General features: G+C 49.0%; 1 protein-coding gene across 2 annotated transcripts in view; it reads left to right on the top strand.

The window, feature by feature from the left end:
- The window catches only part of RBL1 (RB transcriptional corepressor like 1), a 436,431-nt gene that overhangs the window by 77,299 nt on the left and 342,171 nt on the right, over nucleotides 1–16,961 (top strand). For both annotated transcript variants that reach the window (XM_063960185.1, XM_063960186.1), the window contains exons 4-5: nucleotides 996–1,060; nucleotides 5,844–5,972. In XM_063960185.1, the coding sequence (XP_063816255.1) occupies nucleotides 996–1,060; nucleotides 5,844–5,972 (194 nt within the window). The remainder of the gene's footprint in view (nucleotides 1–995; nucleotides 1,061–5,843; nucleotides 5,973–16,961) is intronic.

Raw genomic sequence — 16,961 nt, 5'->3', positions numbered from 1 at the left:
CAGTATGGTTATGGAGGGGCATAGTTTAAACTTTTGTGTAGATATTTATAGTGCCCAAGATCCTTCATTGTACCTCCTATACCCGGTTGTTTCCATTTCCCCCACTGGATTTAAAGGAGTAGATGCAAATATCTCCAATGTGCTGCCACAATGTACGGCTACATACATAATAGAATATCGTAATGCATTTCTGTAGGGTGCATAGGAAAATCGTCAGTGTTACTGGTCACAGTGCCAATCCAACTGTTAGCTGTTTGGACAGGGGTCTAACTAGGGTGGCCAATCCCGGGATTGAGATCCCTGCCTAAAATTGGGTGACATTCAATCCGTGGCTTGGCGCATTCAATCCGTGGATTGGAGCTTCAAATCCAGGGGATTTCAGGATTGGCCACCAACCTATTTTTGGATATGTCGGGTAGCGTTGAGCATCCTCGGGACACTCAGATGCTGCCCGGCTCCCCCTGCTTACGTACCTCTGCTTCTGCTGACCTGCGCAGCATGACGTGAAGTCAGAGGTCACGCTGTGCAGCCACCTACCTCACCGCCGTACTGCCTGCCCAGCCGCCGGATCGCGTAGGAAGTGTCCCCCACTCCCTCCCGGCCAGATTGCTGTGAGTTATCTGGCATGGGGGCGGGCGACAACACATTGAAATGCAGCCAATCCTGGGATTGAATATTTTTCAATCCAGATTCCCGGGATTGGCCTCCGTAGGTCAAACTATCGAATAATAATCCCCCAAAGACTGCTGTTTTTGGGGGATGCACTCAAATATTAATTATCCCAGAATATACTATGGAGGTACCGCAGCAGATATTTTAGATCATAAGTGTCACTGAGGCAGGGCCTGATGTGAGTGGCCAAATAGTCTGTAAAGTGCTGCAAAATATCTTTGTTAGCTGCACCATGTACTAAAAGGGCCAGTTTCCTGTGGTTTGGTAATCTCTGCACTTGGCTGAGGAGCACTGATCTAAGCTTTAAACTCTCTGCTTTGTAGGAAATTGCAGTGTAATGTTAAAGACCTCTTCAACTTCTGCTGGACCTTATTCGTATATGCAAAGGGTGAGTCTAGTCTACATATTTATACTTTACTAAAGATTTTCAGCTTCAGTCCTCAAGTACCACCAACATGTCATGTCTTGAGGATTTCTTTAATCATGCACATGTGAGTTAATCTATTTTGTTGGGTCTGTTATCTCATCTATCTCCATAGACCAAAATCCTGAAAACATGAACGGTTGTAAAACTTGAGGTTGCGAGCCATTCTTTACTTTCTCTATCGTCCTAGTGGATGCTGGGGTTCCTGAAAGGACCATGGGGAATAGCGGCTCCGCAGGAGACGGGGCACAAAAAGTAAAGCTTTTCCGATCAGGTGGTGTGCACTGGCTCCTCCCCCTATGACCCTCCTCCAGACTCCAGTTAGATTTTTGTGCCCGGCCGAGAAGGGTGCAATCTAGGTGGCTCTCCTAAAGAGCTGCTTAGAGAAAGTTTAGCTAGGTTTTTTATGTTACAGTGATTCCTGCTGGCAACAGGATCACTGCAGCGAGGGACTGAGGGGAGAAGGAGTCAACTCACCTGCGTGCAGGATGGATTGGCTTCTTGGCTACTGGACATCAAGCTCCAGAGGGACGATCACAGGTACAGCCTGGATGGTCACCGGAGCCGCGCCGCCGGCCCCCTTGCAGATGCTGAAGACAGAAGAGGTCCAGAATCGGCGGCTGAAGACTCCTGCAGTCTTCTAAAGGTAGCGCACAGCACTGCAGCTGTGCGCCATTTTCCTCTCAGCACACTTCACACGGCAGTCACTGAGGGTGCAGGGCGCTGGGAGGGGGGCGCCCTGGGAGGCAAAATGAGTACCTATAAAGGCTAAAAATACCTCACATATAGCCCTAGAGGCTATATGGAGATATTTAACCCCTGCCTGATTTCTCAAAATAGCGGGAGACGAGCCCGCCGGAAAAGGGGCGGGGCCTATCTCCTCAGCACACGGCGCCATTTCCTCTCACAGCTCCGCTGGTCAGGACGGCTCCCAGGTCTCTCCCCTGCACTGCACTACAGAAACAGGGTAAAACAGAGAGGGGGGGCAAATTTATGGCGATATTTTTATATAACAAAGCAGCTATAGGGGAGCACTTATTATAAGGCTATCCCTGATATATATATAGCGCTTTTGGTGTGTGCTGGCAAACTCTCCCTCTGTCTCCCCAAAGGGCTAGTGGGTCCTGTCTTCATTAGGAGCATTCCCTGTGTGTCTGCTGTGTGTCGGTACGTGTGTGTCGACATGTATGAGGACGATATTGGTGTGGAGGCGGAGCAATTGCCAAATATGGGGATGTCACCTCCTAGGGGGTCGACACCAGAATGGATGCCTTTATTTATGGAACTACGGGATAGTGTCAACACGCTAAAGCAGTCGTTTGACGACATGAGACGGCCGGACAATCAATTAGTGCCTGTCCAGGCGACTCAAACACCGTCAGGGGCTGTGAAACGCCCTTTGCCTCAGTCGGTCGACACAGACCCAGACACAGGCGATGACTCCAGTGGTGACGGTGACGAATCAACCGTATTTTCCAGTAGGGCCACACGTTATATGATTTTGGCAATGAAGGAGGCGTTACATTTAGCTGATACTACAGGTACCACTAAACAGGGTATTATGTGGGGTATGAAAAAACTACCTATAGTTTTTCCTGAATCAGAAGAACTAAATGACGTGTGTAATGAAGCGTGGGTTGCCCCTGATAAAAAGCTGATAATTTCAAAGAAATTATTGGCATTATACCCTTTCCCGCCAGAGGTTAGGGAGCGCTGGGAAACACCTCCTAGGGTGGACAAGGCGCTAACACGCTTATCTAAACAAGTGGCGTTACCCTCTCCTGAGACGGCCGCACTTAAAGATCCATCAGATAGGAGGATGGAAAATATCCAAAAAAGTATATACACACATGCAGGTGTTATACTACGACCAGCTGTAGCAACTGCCTGGATGGGCAGTGCGGGGGTAGTTTGGTCAGAATCCCTGATTGAAAATATTGATACCCTGGACAGGGACAATATTCTACTGTCGTTAGAACAAATAAAGGATGCATTTCTTTATATGCGTGATGCACAGAGGGATATATGCACACTGGCATCACGGGTAAGTGCTATGTCCATTTCGGGGCCGCAGATTCGGCATACAGGATTGGATCCTGGTGACCACGGACGCCAGCCTGAGAGGCTGGGGAGCAGTCACACAAGGAAGAAACTTCCAGGGAGTATGGACGAGCCTGGAAACGTCTCTTCACATAAACATTCTGGAACTAAGAGCAATATACAATGCTCTAAACCAGGCAGAACCTCTGCTTCAGGGAAAACCGGTATTGATCCAGTCGGACAACATCACGGCAGTCGCCCATGTGAACAGACAGGGCGGCACAAGAAGCAGGAGGGCAATGGCAGAAGCTGCAAGGATTCTTCGCTGGGCAGAGAATCATGTGATAGCACTGTCAGCAGTGTTCATCCCGGGAGTGGACAACTGGGAAGCAGACTTCCTCAGCAGACACGATCTTCACCCGGGAGAGTGGGGACTTCATCCAGAAGTCTTCCACATGCTGGTAACCCGTTGGGAAAGACCAATGGTGGACATGATGGCGTCTCGCCTCAACAAAAAACTGGACAGGTATTGCGCCAGGTCAAGAGATCCGCAGGCAATAGCTGTGGACGCGCTGGTAACGCCTTGGGTGTACCAGTCGGTGTATGTGTTTCCTCCTCTGCCTCTCATACCAAAAGTATTGAGAATTATACGGCAAAGAGGCGTAAGAACGATACTAGTGGTTCCGGATTGGCCAAGGAGGACTTGGTACCCGGAACTTCAAGAGATGATCACGGAAGATCCGTGGCCTCTACCTCTAAGGAGGGACTTGCTTCAGCAGGGTCCCTGTCTGTTTCAAGACTTACCGCGGCTGCGTTTGACGGCATGGCGGTTGAACGCCGGATCCTAAAGGAAAGAGGCATGCCGGAAGAAGTCATTCCTACTTTGATTAAAGCAAGGAAGGAAGTAACCGTGCAACATTATCACCGAATTTGGCGAAAATATGTTGCGTGGTGCGAAGATCGGAGTGCTCCGACGGAGGTATTTCAACTGGGTCGATTCCTACATTTCCTGCAATCAGGATTGTCAATGGGTCTCAAATTGGGATCTATTAAGGTTCAAATTTCGGCCCTGTCGATTTTCTTTCAAAAAGAATTGGCTTCAGTCCCTGAAGTCCAGACCTTTGTTAAGGGAGTGCTGCATATACAGCCTCCTGTGGTGCCTCCAGTGGCACCGTGGGATCTAAATGTGGTTTTGGACTTCCTAAAATCTCATTGGTTTGAACCACTAAAAAAGGTGGATTTGAAATATCTCACATGGAAAGTGACCATGCTTCTAGCCCTGGCTTCTGCCAGGAGAGTGTCAGAATTGGCAGCTTTATCTTACAAAAGCCCATATCTGATTTTCCATTCGGACAGGGCAGAACTGCGAACTCGTCCGCATTTTCTCCCTAAGGTGGTGTCAGCATTTCATCTGAACCAGCCTATTGTAGTGCCTGCGGCTACAAGTGACTTGGAGGACTCCAAGTTACTGGACGTTGTCAGAGCATTAAAAATATATATTGCAAGGACAGCTGGAGTCAGAAAATCTGACTCGTTGTTTATATTGTATGCACCCAACAAGATGGGTGCTCCTGCGTCTAAGCAGACGATTGCTCGTTGGATCTGTAGCACAATCCAACTTGCACATTCTGTGGCAGGCTTGCCACAGCCTAAATCTGTAAAGGCCCACTCCACAAGGAAGGTGGGCTCATCTTGGGCGGCTGCCCGAGGGGTCTCGGCATTACAACTTTGCCGAGCAGCTACGTGGTCAGGGGAGAACACGTTTGTAAAATTTTACAAATTTGATACTCTGGCTAAGGAGGACCTGGGGTTCTCTCATTCGGTGCTGCAGAGTCATCCGCACTCTCCCGCCCGTTTGGGAGCTTTGGTATAATCCCCATGGTCCTTTCAGGAACCCCAGCATCCACTAGGACGATAGAGAAAATAAGATTTTACTTACCGATAAATCTATTTCTCGGAGTCCGTAGTGGATGCTGGGCGCCCATCCCAAGTGCGGATTATCTGCATAAGTTGTACATAGTTATTGTTAACTAATTCGGGTTATTGTTAAAGGAAGCCATCTTTCAGAGGCTCCGCTGTTATCATACTGTTAACTGGGTTTAGATCACAAGTTGTACGGTGTGATTGGTGTGGCTGGTATGAGTCTTACCCGGGATTCAAAATCCTCCCTTATTGTGTACGCTCGTCCGGGCACAGTACCTAACTGGAGTCTGGAGGAGGGTCATAGGGGGAGGAGCCAGTGCACACCACCTGATCGGAAAAGCTTTACTTTTTGTGCCCTGTCTCCTGCGGAGCCGCTATTCCCCATGGTCCTTTCAGGAACCCCAGCATCCACTACGGACTCCGAGAAATAGATTTATCGGTAAGTAAAATCTTATTTTCTGTAATGTACTGTATATTATAAATCTGTTCCATTTAACCAATTTATCTGAACCCCTGTTTTGCAGCGTTTGGGAGCAGACTACCAATGGTCGTGTGCTTCCATACATAACCAGATTTTCACTCGCATCATCTACCTAGATGGCTTGTTGGAAAAATAATCTTGATGTGTGGCCAACTTTCATTGGCACTGCGGTTTAGACAGTAGAATGTTGAAAGCAATGTTAAATATCTGTAACGTTTGTTTAAAATGCCTTTTTATTTTTATGTGAAGTTATGATTTAACTTTAAATAAGAGACTGTCGGTGTGTTTGGTTTTTTTTTTTAGGCAATTTTAGCCGAATAGGAGATGACTTGGTTAATTCTTATCACTTACTTCTGTGCTGCCTGGACTTGGTTTATGTTCACACTTTGCAATGCCCCCATAAAGATGATTTGCTGAATCCATCATTCAAAGGTAAATTTACTACATGTAGATTACTTGTTTCTATTCATATACTAGTATCAGGTGTTGGGCGTTGGTTCCAAAGAAGATTCCTTTTTTGGAGCACTCTTTTTTTTTTTTTTTTGGTGTGTGTGTGTATTTATTTATTTATTATTTTGATAAGATTATTTATATTAAAACATACCTTTGAGTCGTTTCCTTTGAATGTGACCATAATATACCCCTTTCTCATATGTCCTAGAGGATGCTGGGGTCACCATAGAACCATGGGGTATAGACGGGATCCGCAGGAGACATGGGCACTTTAAGACTTTGAAAGGGTGTGAACTGGCTCCTCCCTCGATGCCCCTCCTCCAGACTCCAGTTTTAGAATTGTGCCCAGTGAGACTGGACGCGCCACAGGGGAGCTCTACTGAGTTTCTCTGAAAAGACTTATGTTAGGTTTTTTATTTTCAGGGAGGCTTCTGGCAACGGTCTCCCTGCTTTGTGGGACTTAGGGGAGAGAAGTATGACCCACTTCCAGTGAGTTCAAGGGCTCTGCTTCTGGCTACAGGACACCATTAGCTCCTGAGGGTGCTGATCGCTGTGTACGCCTTGATGCTCGTTCCCAGAGCCAGCCGTCAACCCCCTTGCAGAGTCAGAAGACAGGTGAGTAGAAGAAGATCAGAAGACTTCAGTGACGGCTTTGAGGTACCGCACAGCGGTCACGCTCCCACACTCGGCGTCAAGTAACGGTGCAAAAGGGGGAGGGGGCACAGTTGTTTTGGAGAGAGAGATATAGATATATATACATATATATATGTGTATATATATATGTATATATATATGTATATATATTATTTTGCGTTGTAGGACTGGGACATCTTCTGGGTGTTTTCAGTCCGGGATTAGGCGCTGGGGTGTGAGCTGGCAATACTCCCTCTGTGTCTCTCTGACAGGCTCTACTGTGGGTCTGTCCCTTATAGGCCCAGTGTGTCTGCGTGTGGTGGGTGCATGTGTCGGCATGACTGAGGCGGAGTGCTCTTCCCAGGAGGAGACTATGTTAGGGACACAAACGGCTGTGGGGGTGACCCTGTCGGCACCGCCGACACCGGATTGGGTGAATGTTTTGAGTGCCTTGAATGCTAATGTGGCTCTGATAAATAAAAGATTGGATAAATGTGAGTCTCAGAGCCAGGCTTGGATAAAATCCGTGGAGAATGTGTTGTTTCAAGTCCGGACCCCCTCGGGGTCACTAAAACGTTCATTTGCCCAGCTGGCAGACAGTGTCCGTGTCGGTATCTGTGACTCAAGTGTCTACTATAGTGAGGCCAGATTAGATCCAAAACTGGCAAAGAGCCAGTAAAATCTTATATTTTTTCTCTGACGTCCTTGTGGATGCTGGGACTCCGTCAGGACCATGGGGAATAGCGGCTCCACAGGAGACTGGGCACAAAAGTAAAAGCTTTAGGACTACCTGGTGTGCACTGGCTCCTCCCCCTATGACCCTCCTCCAAGCCTCAGTTAGATTTTTGTGCCCGAACGAGAAGGGTGCACACTAGGTGGCTCTCCTGAGCTGCTTAGTGAAAAAGTTTAAGTATAGGTTTTTTATTTTCAGTGAGTCCTGCTGGCAACAGGCTCACTGCATCGAGGGACTAAGGGGAACTCACCTGCGTGCAGAGTGGATTGGGCTTCTTAGGCTACTGGACATTCGCTCCAGAGGGACCGATCACAGGCCCAGCCATGGATGGGTCCCAGAGCCGCGCCGCCGGCCCCCTTACAGAGCCAGAAGACAGAAGAGGTCCGGGAAATCGGCGGCAGAAGACGTCCTGTCTTCAATAAGGTAGCGCACAGCACCGCAGCTGTGCGCCATTGCTCTCAGCACACTTCACACTCCGGTCACTGAGGGTGCAGGGCGCTGGGGGGGGGGCGCCCTGAGACGCAATAAAAACACCTTAGATGGCAAAAAATACATCACATATAGCTCCTGGGCTATATGGATGCATTTAACCCCTGCCAGTTTTCCTCAAAAAGCGGGAGAAAGGCCGCCGAGAAGGGTGCGGAGCCTATCTCCTCAGCACACAAGCGCCATTTTTCCTCACAGCTCCGCTGGAAGGACGTCTCCCTGACTCTCCCCTGCAGTCCTGCACTACAGAAACAGGGTAAAACAAGAGAGGGGGTGGCACTAAATTGGCAGATTAATCTATACAGCAGCTATATAGGGAAAAACACTTATATAAGGTTATCCCTGTATATATATAGCGCTCTGGTGTGTGCTGGCAAACTCTCCCTCTGTCTCCCCAAAGGGCTAGTGGGGTCCTGTCCTCTATCAGAGCATTCCCTGTGTGTGTGCTGTGTCGGTACGTTTGTGTCGACATGTATGAGGAGGAAAATGGTATGGAGGCGGAGCAATTGCCTGTAATAGTGATGTCACCCCCTAGGGAGTCGACACCTGACTGGATGGTCTTATGGAAGGAATTACGTGATAGCGTCAGCACTTTACAAAAGACTGTTGACGACATGAGACAGCCGGCAAATCAGTTAGTACCTGTCCAGGCGTCTCAAACACCGTCAGGGGCTCTAAAGCGCCCGTTACCTCAGATGGTCGACACAGACACGGACACTGACTCCAGTGTCGACGGTGAGGAAACAAACGTGATTTCCAGTAGGGCCACACGGCTATGATCACGGCAATGAAGGAGGTTTTGAACATTTCTCTATCGTCCTAAGTGGATGCTGGGGTTCCTGAAAGGACCATGGGGAATAGCGGCTCCGCAGGAGACAGGGCACAAAAAAGTAAAGCTTTACTAGGTCAGGTGGTGTGCACTGGCTCCTCCCCCTATGACCCACCTCCAGACTCCAGTTAGATTTTGTGCCCGAACGAGAAGGGTGCAATCTAGGTGGCTCTCCTAAAGAGCTGCTTAGAGAAAGTTTAGTTTAGGTTTTTTTTTCTTTACAGTGAGTCCTGCTGGCAACAGGATCACTGCAACGTGGGACTTAGGGGGAAAGTAGTAAACTCACCTGCATGCAGAGTGGATTTGCTGCTTGGCTACTGGACACCATTAGCTCCAGAGGGATCGAACACAGGCCCAGCCGTGGAGTCCGGTCCCGGAGCCGCGCCGCCGACCCCCTTGCAGATGCTGAAGCGTGAAGAGGTCCGGAAACCGGCGGCTGAAGACTCCTCAGTCTTCATAAGGTAGCGCACAGCACTGCAGCTGTGCGCCATTTTCCTCTCAGCACACTTCACTGGGCAGTCACTGAGGGTGCAGAGCGCTGGGGGGGGGCGCTCTGAGAGGCAAATATAAACCTTATACAAGGCTAAAAATACCTCACATATAACCCATAGGGGCTATATGGAGATATTTAACCCCTGCCTGACTGGAAAAATAGCGGGAGAAGAACCCGCCGAAAAAGGGGCGGGGCTTATCTCCTCAGCACACGGCGCCATTTTCTGTCACAGCTCCGCTGGTCAGAACGGCTCCCAGGTCTCTCCCCTGCACTGCACTACAGAAACAGGGTAAAACAGAGAGGGGGGGCACATTAATGGCTATATATATATATATTAAAGCAGCTATAAGGGAGCACTTAATATAAGGATATCCCTTGTATATATAGCGCTTTGTGGTGTGTGCTGGCAGACTCTCCCTCTGTCTCCCCAAAAGGGCTAGTGGGTCCTGTCTTCATTAGAGCATTCCCTGTGAGTTTGCGGTGTGTGTCGGTACGTGGTGTCGACATGTATGAGGACGATATTGGTGTGGAGGCGGAGCAATTGCCAAATATGCAGATGTCACCCCCCAGGGGGTCGACACCAGAATGGATGCCTTTATTTGTGGAATTACGTGATGGTTTATCTTCCCTTAAACAGTCAGTTGAGGACATGAGGCGGCCGGACAATCAATTAATGCCTGTCCAGGCGCCTCAAACACCGTCAGGGGCTGTAAAACGCCCTTTGCCTCAGTCGGTCGACACAGACCCAGACACGGGCACTGATTCCAGTGACGACGGTAGAAATTCAAACGTATTTTCCAGTAGGGCCACACGTTATATGATTTTGGCAATGAAGGAGACGTTACATTTAGCTGATACTACAGATACCGTAAAACAGGGTATTATGTATGGTGTGAAAAAACTACAAACAGTTTTTCCTGAATCAGAAGAATTAAATGACGTGTGTGATGAAGCGTGGGTTGCTCCTGATAAAAAGTTGATAATTTCAAAAAAGTTATTGGCATTATACCCTTTCCCGCCAGAGGTTAGGGCGCGCTGGGAAACACCCCCTAAGGTGGACAAGGCGCTCACACGCTTATCCAAACAAGTGGCGTTACCCTCTCCTGAGACGGCCGCACTTAAGGATCCATCAGATAGAAAGATGGAAGTTATTCAAAAGAATATATACACACATGCAGGTGTTATACTACGACCAGCTATAGCAACTGCCTGGATGTGCAGTGCTGGAGTAGTTTGGTCAGAATCCCTGATTGAAAATATTGATACCCTAGATAGGGACAATCTTTTACTGTCGTTAGAACAAATAAAGGATGCATTTATCTATATGCGTGATGCACAGAGGGATATTTGCACACTGGCATCTCGGGTGAGTGCTATGTCCATTTCAGCCAGAAGAGCCTTATGGACACGACAGTGGACAGGCGATGCGGATTCAAAACGTCACATGGAGGTTTTGCCGTATAAAGGGGAGGAGTTATTTGGAGTTGGTCTATCAGACTTGGTGGCCACGGCTACTGCCGGGAAATCCACTTTTTTACCTCAAGTCACTCCCCAACAGAGAAAGGCACCGACCTTTCAACCGCAGCCTTTTCGCTCCTACAAAAATAAGAGAGCAAAGGGCTTGTCGTACCTGCCACGAGGCAGAGGAAGAGGGAAGAGACACCAACAGGCAGCTCCTTCCCAGGAACAGAAGCCCTCCCCGGCTCCTGCAAAAACCTCAGCATGACGCTGGGGCCTCTCAAGCGGACTCGGGGACAGTGGGGGGCCGTCTCAAAAATTACAGCGCGCAGTGGGCTCACTCGCAGGTAGACCCCTGGATCCTGCAGATAATATCTCAGGGGTACAGGTTGGAATTAGAGACGGATCCTCCTCATCGTTTCCTGAAGTCTGCCTTACCAACCGTCTCTTCCGAAAGGGAGAGGGTGTTGGAAGCCATTCACAAGCTGTACGCTCAGCAGGTGATAGTCAAAGTACCCCTATTACAACAAGGAAAGGGGTATTATTCCACTCTATTTGTGGTACCGAAGCCGGATGGCTCGGTAAGGCCTATTCTAAATCTGAAGTCCTTGAACCTCTACATAAAAAAGTTCAAGTTCAAGATGGAGTCACTCAGAGCAGTGATAGCGAACCTGGAAGAAGGGGACTTTATGGTATCCTTGGACATCAAGGATGCGTATCTACACGTTCCGATTTACCCCGCACACCAGGGGTACCTCAGGTTCATTGTTCAAAACTGTCACTATCAGTTTCAGACGCTGCCGTTCGGATTGTCCACGGCGCTTCGGGTCTTTACCAAGGTAATGGCCGAGATGATGATTCTTCTTCGAAGAAAAGGCGTATTAGTTATCCCATACTTGGACGATCTCCTAATAAGGGCAAGGTCCAGAGAACAGCTGGAGACAGCTTTAGCACTATCTCAAGAGGTGCTAAAACAACACGGGTGGATTCTGAATATTCCAAAATCCCATTTAATCCCGACAACTCGTCTGCTGTTCCTAGGAATGATTCTGGACACGGTTCAGAAAAAGGTTTTCCTTCCAGAGGAAAAAGCCAAGGAGTTATCCGATCTGGTCAGGAACCTCCTAAAACCAGGAAAAGTGTCAGTACATCAATGCACAAGAGTCCTGGGAAAAATGGTGGCTTCTTACGAAGCAATTCCATTCGGCAGATTCCATGCAAGAATATTCCAAAGGGATCTGTTGGACAAATGGTCAGGGTCGCATCTGCAGATGCACCTGCGAATAACCCTGTCACCAAAGACAAGGGTGTCACTTCTGTGGTGGTTGCAGAAGGCTCACCTATTAGAAGGCCGCAGATTCGGCATTCAGGATTGGATCCTGGTGACCACGGACGCCAGCCTGAGAGGCTGGGGAGCAGTCACACAAGGAAGAAACTTCCAGGGAGTATGGACGAGTCTGGAAAAGTCTCTTCACATAAACATTCTGGAACTAAGAGCAATCTACAATGCTCTAAGCCAGGCGGAACTTCTCCTGCAAGGAAAGCCGGTGTTGATTCAGTCGGACAACATCACGGCGGTCGCCCATGTAAACAGGCAGGGCGGCACAAGAAGCAGGAGTGCAATGGCAGAAGCTGCCAAGATTCTTCGCTGGGCGGAGAATCACGTGATAGCACTGTCAACAGTGTTCATCCCGGGCGTGGACAACTGGGAAGCAGACTTCCTCAGCAGACACGATTTTCATCCGGGAGAGTGGGGTCTACATCCAGAAGTCTTCAACATGTTAATAGACCGTTGGGAAAGACCAATTGTAGACATGATGGCGTCTCGCCTCAACAAGAAACTGGACAAATATTGCGCCAGGTCAAGAGATCCACAGGCAATAGCTGTGGACGCACTGGTAACTCCTTGGGTGTACCAGTCAGTGTATGTGTTTCCTCCTCTGCCGCTCATACCAAAGGTATTGAAGATCATACGGCAAAGAAGAGTAAGAACAATACTAGTGGTTCCGGATTGGCCGAGAAGGACTTGGTATCCGGAACTTCAAGAGATGCTCACGGACGAACCGTGGCCTCTACCTCTGAGAAGGGACCTGCTACAGCAGGGTCCCTGTCTTTTTCAAGACTTACCGCGGCTGCGTTTGACGGCATGGCGGTTGAACGCCAGATCCTAAAAGGGAAAGGCATTCCAGAAGAAGTCATTCCTACCTTGATTAAGGCACGGAAGGAAGTCACCGTGAAACATTATCACCGCATTTGGCGAAAATATGTAGCGTGGTGCGAGGATCGGAGGGTTCCGACGGAGGAATTCCAACTGGGTCGTTTCCTACATTTCCTGCAATCAGGATTATCTATGGGTCTCAAATTGGGATCCATTAAGGTTCAAATTTCGGCCCTGTCAATATTCTTCCAAAAAGAATTGGCCTCTGTCCCTGAGGTCCAGACTTTTGTCAAGGGAGTACTGCATATACAGCCTCCTGTGGTGCCTCCGGTGGCACCGTGGGATCTAAATGTAGTTTTAGATTTCCTCAAATCCCATTGGGTTGAACCATTGAAAAAGGTGGATTTGAAATATCTCACATTGAAAGTGACTATGTTACTAGCCCTGGCCTCTGCCAGGAGAGTATCTGAATTGGAGGCTTTATCTTATAAAAGTCCTTATCTAATCTTCCATTCGGATAGGGCAGAACTGCGGACTCGTCCGCATTTTCTCCCTAAAGTGGTATCAGCATTTCATCTGAACCAACCTATTGTGGTGCCTGCGGCCACTAGCGACTTGGAGGACTCCAAGTTGTTGGACGTTGTCAGAGCCTTAAAAATATACATTGCAAGGACGGCTGGAGTCAGAAAATCTGACTCGCTGTTTATATTGTATGCACCCAACAAGTTGGGCGCACCTGCTTCTAAGCAGTCGATTGCTCGTTGGATTTGTAACACAATTCAACTTGCACATTCTGTGGCAGGCCTGCCACAGCCTAAAACTGTAAAAGCCCACTCCACAAGGAAGGTGGGCTCATCTTGGGCGGCTGCCCGAGGGGTCTCGGCATTACAACTCTGCCGAGCAGCTACGTGGTCGGGGGAGAACACGTTTGTAAAATTTTACAAATTTGATACCCTGGCAAAGGAGGACCTGGAGTTCTCTCATTCGGTGCTGCAGAGTCATCCGCACTCTCCCGCCCGTTTGGGAGCTTTGGTATAATCCCCATGGTCCTTTCAGGAACCCCAGCATCCACTTAGGACGATAGAGAAAATAAGAATTTACTTACCGATAATTCTATTTCTCGGAGTCCGTAGTGGATGCTGGGCGCCCATCCCAAGTGCGGATTATCTGCAATACTTGTACATAGTTATTGTTAACTAATTCGGGTTATTGTTAAGGAGCCATCTTTAAGAGGCCCTTTCTGTTGTCATACTGTTAACTGGGTTTAGATCACAAGTTGTACGGTGTGATTGGTGTGGCTGGTATGAGTCTTACCCGGGATTCAAAATGCCTCCCTTATTGTGTATGCTCGTCCGGGCACAGTACCTAACTGGAGTCTGGAGGTGGGTCATAGGGGGAGGAGCCAGTGCACACCACCTGACCTAGTAAAGCTTTACTTTTTTGTGCCCTGTCTCCTGCGGAGCCGCTATTCCCCATGGTCCTTTCAGGAACCCCAGCATCCACTACGGACTCCGAGAAATAGAATTATCGGTAAGTAAATTCTTATTTTCTGATACTACAAGTACCACAAAAAAGGGTATTATGTGGGGTGTGAAAAAACTACCCGTAGTTTTTCCTGAATCAGATGAATTAAATGAGGTGTGTGATGAAGCGTGGGTTTCCCCCGATGATAAACTGCTAATTTCTAAAAAAAATTATTGGCATTATACCCTTTCCCGCCAGAGGTTAGGGCGCGTTGGGAAACACCCCCTAGGGTAGATAAGGCGCTCACACGCTTATCAAAACAAGTGGCGTTACCGTCTCCTGATACGGCCGCCCTCAAGGATCCAGCTGATAGGAAGCTGGAAAATATCCTAAAAAGTATATACACACATACTGGTGTTATACTGCGACCAGCAATCGCCTCAGCCTGGATGTGCAGTGCTGGGGTGGCTTGGTCGGATTCCCTGACTGAAAATATTGATACCCTGGACAGGGACAGTATATTATTGACTATAGAGCATTTAAAGGATGCATTTCTATATATGCGAGATGCACAGAGGGATATTTGCACTCTGGCATCAAGAGTAAGTGCGCTGTCCATTTCTGCCAGAAGAGGGTTATGGACGCGACAGTGGTCAGGTGATGCGGATTCCAAACGGCATATGGAAGTATTGCCGTATAAAGGGGAGGAGTTATTTGGGGTCGGTCTATAGGACCTGGTGGCCACGGCAACGGCTGGGAAATCCACCTTTTTACCCCAGGTCACCTCTCAGCAGAAAAAGACACCGTCTTTTCAGGCTCAGTCCTTTCGTCCCCATAAGGGCAAGCGGGCAAAAGGCCACTCATTTCTGCCCCGGGGCAGAGGAAGGGGAAAAAGACTGCAGCAGGCAGCCTCTTCCCAGGAACAGAAGCCCTCCCCCGCTTCTGCCAAGTCCTCAGCATGACGCTGGGGCCTTACAAGCGGACTCAGGTACGGTGGGGGGGCCGTCTCAAGAATTTCAGCGCGCAGTGGGCTCACTCGCAAGTGGACCCCTGGATCCTGCAGGTAGTATCTCAGGGGTACAAATTGGAATTCGAGACGTCTCCCCCTCGCCGGTTCCTGAAGTCTGCTTTACCAACGTCTCCCTCCGACAGGGAGGCGGTATTGGAAGCCATTCACAAGCTGTATTCCCAGCAGGTGATAATCAAGGTACCCCTCCTACAACAGGGAAAGGGGTATTATTCCACGCTGTTTGTGGTACCGAAGCCGGACGGCTCGGTGAGACCTATTTTAAATCTGAAATCCTTGAACACTTACATACAAAGGTTCAAATTCAAGATGGAGTCACTCAGAGCAGTGATAGCGAACCTGGAAGAAGGGGACTATATGGTGTCTCTGGACATCAAGGATGCTTACCTCCATGTCCCAATTTACCCTTCTCACCAAGGGTACCTCAGGTTTGTGGTACAGGACTGTCATTATCAGTTTCAGACGCTGCCGTTTGGATTGTCCACGGCACCCCGGGTCTTTACCAAGGTAATGGCCGAAATGATGATTCTTCTTCGAAGAAAAGGCGTCTTAATTATCCCTTACTTGGACGATCTCCTGATAAGGGCAAGGTCCAGGGAACAGTTAGAGGTCGGAGTAGCACTATCTCAAGTAGTGCTACGACAGCACGGGTGGATTCTAAATATTCCAAAATCGCAGCTGATTCCAACGACACGTCTGCTGTTCCTAGGGATGATTCTGGACACAGTCCAGAAAAAGGTGTTTCTCCTGGAGGAGAAAGCCAGGGAGTTATCCGAGCTAGTCAGGAACCTCCTAAAACCAGGCCAAGTGTCAGTGCATCAATGCACAAGGGTCCTGGGAAAAATGGTGGCTTCTTACGAAGCGATTCCATTCGGCAGATTCCACGCACGAACTTTTCAGTGGGATCTGCTGGACAAATGGTCCGGATCGCATCTTCAGATGCATCAGCGGATAACCCTGTCTCCGAGGACAAGGGTGTCTCTCCTGTGGTGGTTGCAGAGTGCTCATCTTCTAGAGGGCCGCAGATTCGGCATTCAGGACTGGGTCCTGGTGACCACGGATGCCAGCCTGAGAGGCTGGGGAGCAGTCACACAGGGAAGAAATTTCCAGGGCTTGTGGTCAAGCATGGAAACGTCATTTCACATAAATATCCTGGAACTAAGGGCCATTTACAATGCCCTAAGTCAAGCAAGGCCTCTGCTTCAGGGTCAGCCGGTGTTGATCCAGTCGGACAACATCACGGCAGTCGTCCACGTAAACAGACAGGGCGGCACAAGAAGCAGGAGAGCGATGGCAGAAGCTGCAAGGATTCTTCGCTGGGCGGAAAATCATGTGATAGCACTGTCAGCAGTGTTCATTCCCGGAGTGGACAACTGGGAAGCAGATTTTCTCAGCAGACACTATCTCCACCCGGGAGAGTGGGGACTTCATCCAGAAGTCTTCCAAGTGATTGTAAACCGTTGGGAAAAACCAAAGGTGGACATGATGGCGTCCCGCCTCAACAAAAAACTAGACCGGTATTGCGCCAGGTCAAGGGACCCTCAGGCAATAGCGGTGGACGCTCTGGTAACACCGTGGGTGTACCAGTCAGTGTATGTGTTCCCTCCTCTGCCTCTCCTACCAAAGGTACTGGGGATTATAAGACGGAGAGGAGTAAGAACTATACTCGTGGCTCCGGATTGGCCAA

The sequence above is a fragment of the Pseudophryne corroboree genome, chromosome 3 (assembly GCF_028390025.1).
Source record: "Pseudophryne corroboree isolate aPseCor3 chromosome 3, aPseCor3.hap2, whole genome shotgun sequence".
Lineage (NCBI taxonomy): Eukaryota > Metazoa > Chordata > Amphibia > Anura > Myobatrachidae > Pseudophryne > Pseudophryne corroboree.
Note: the sequence above shows the minus strand (reverse complement) of the source record. Positions and strands in the feature narration are given on the sequence as shown.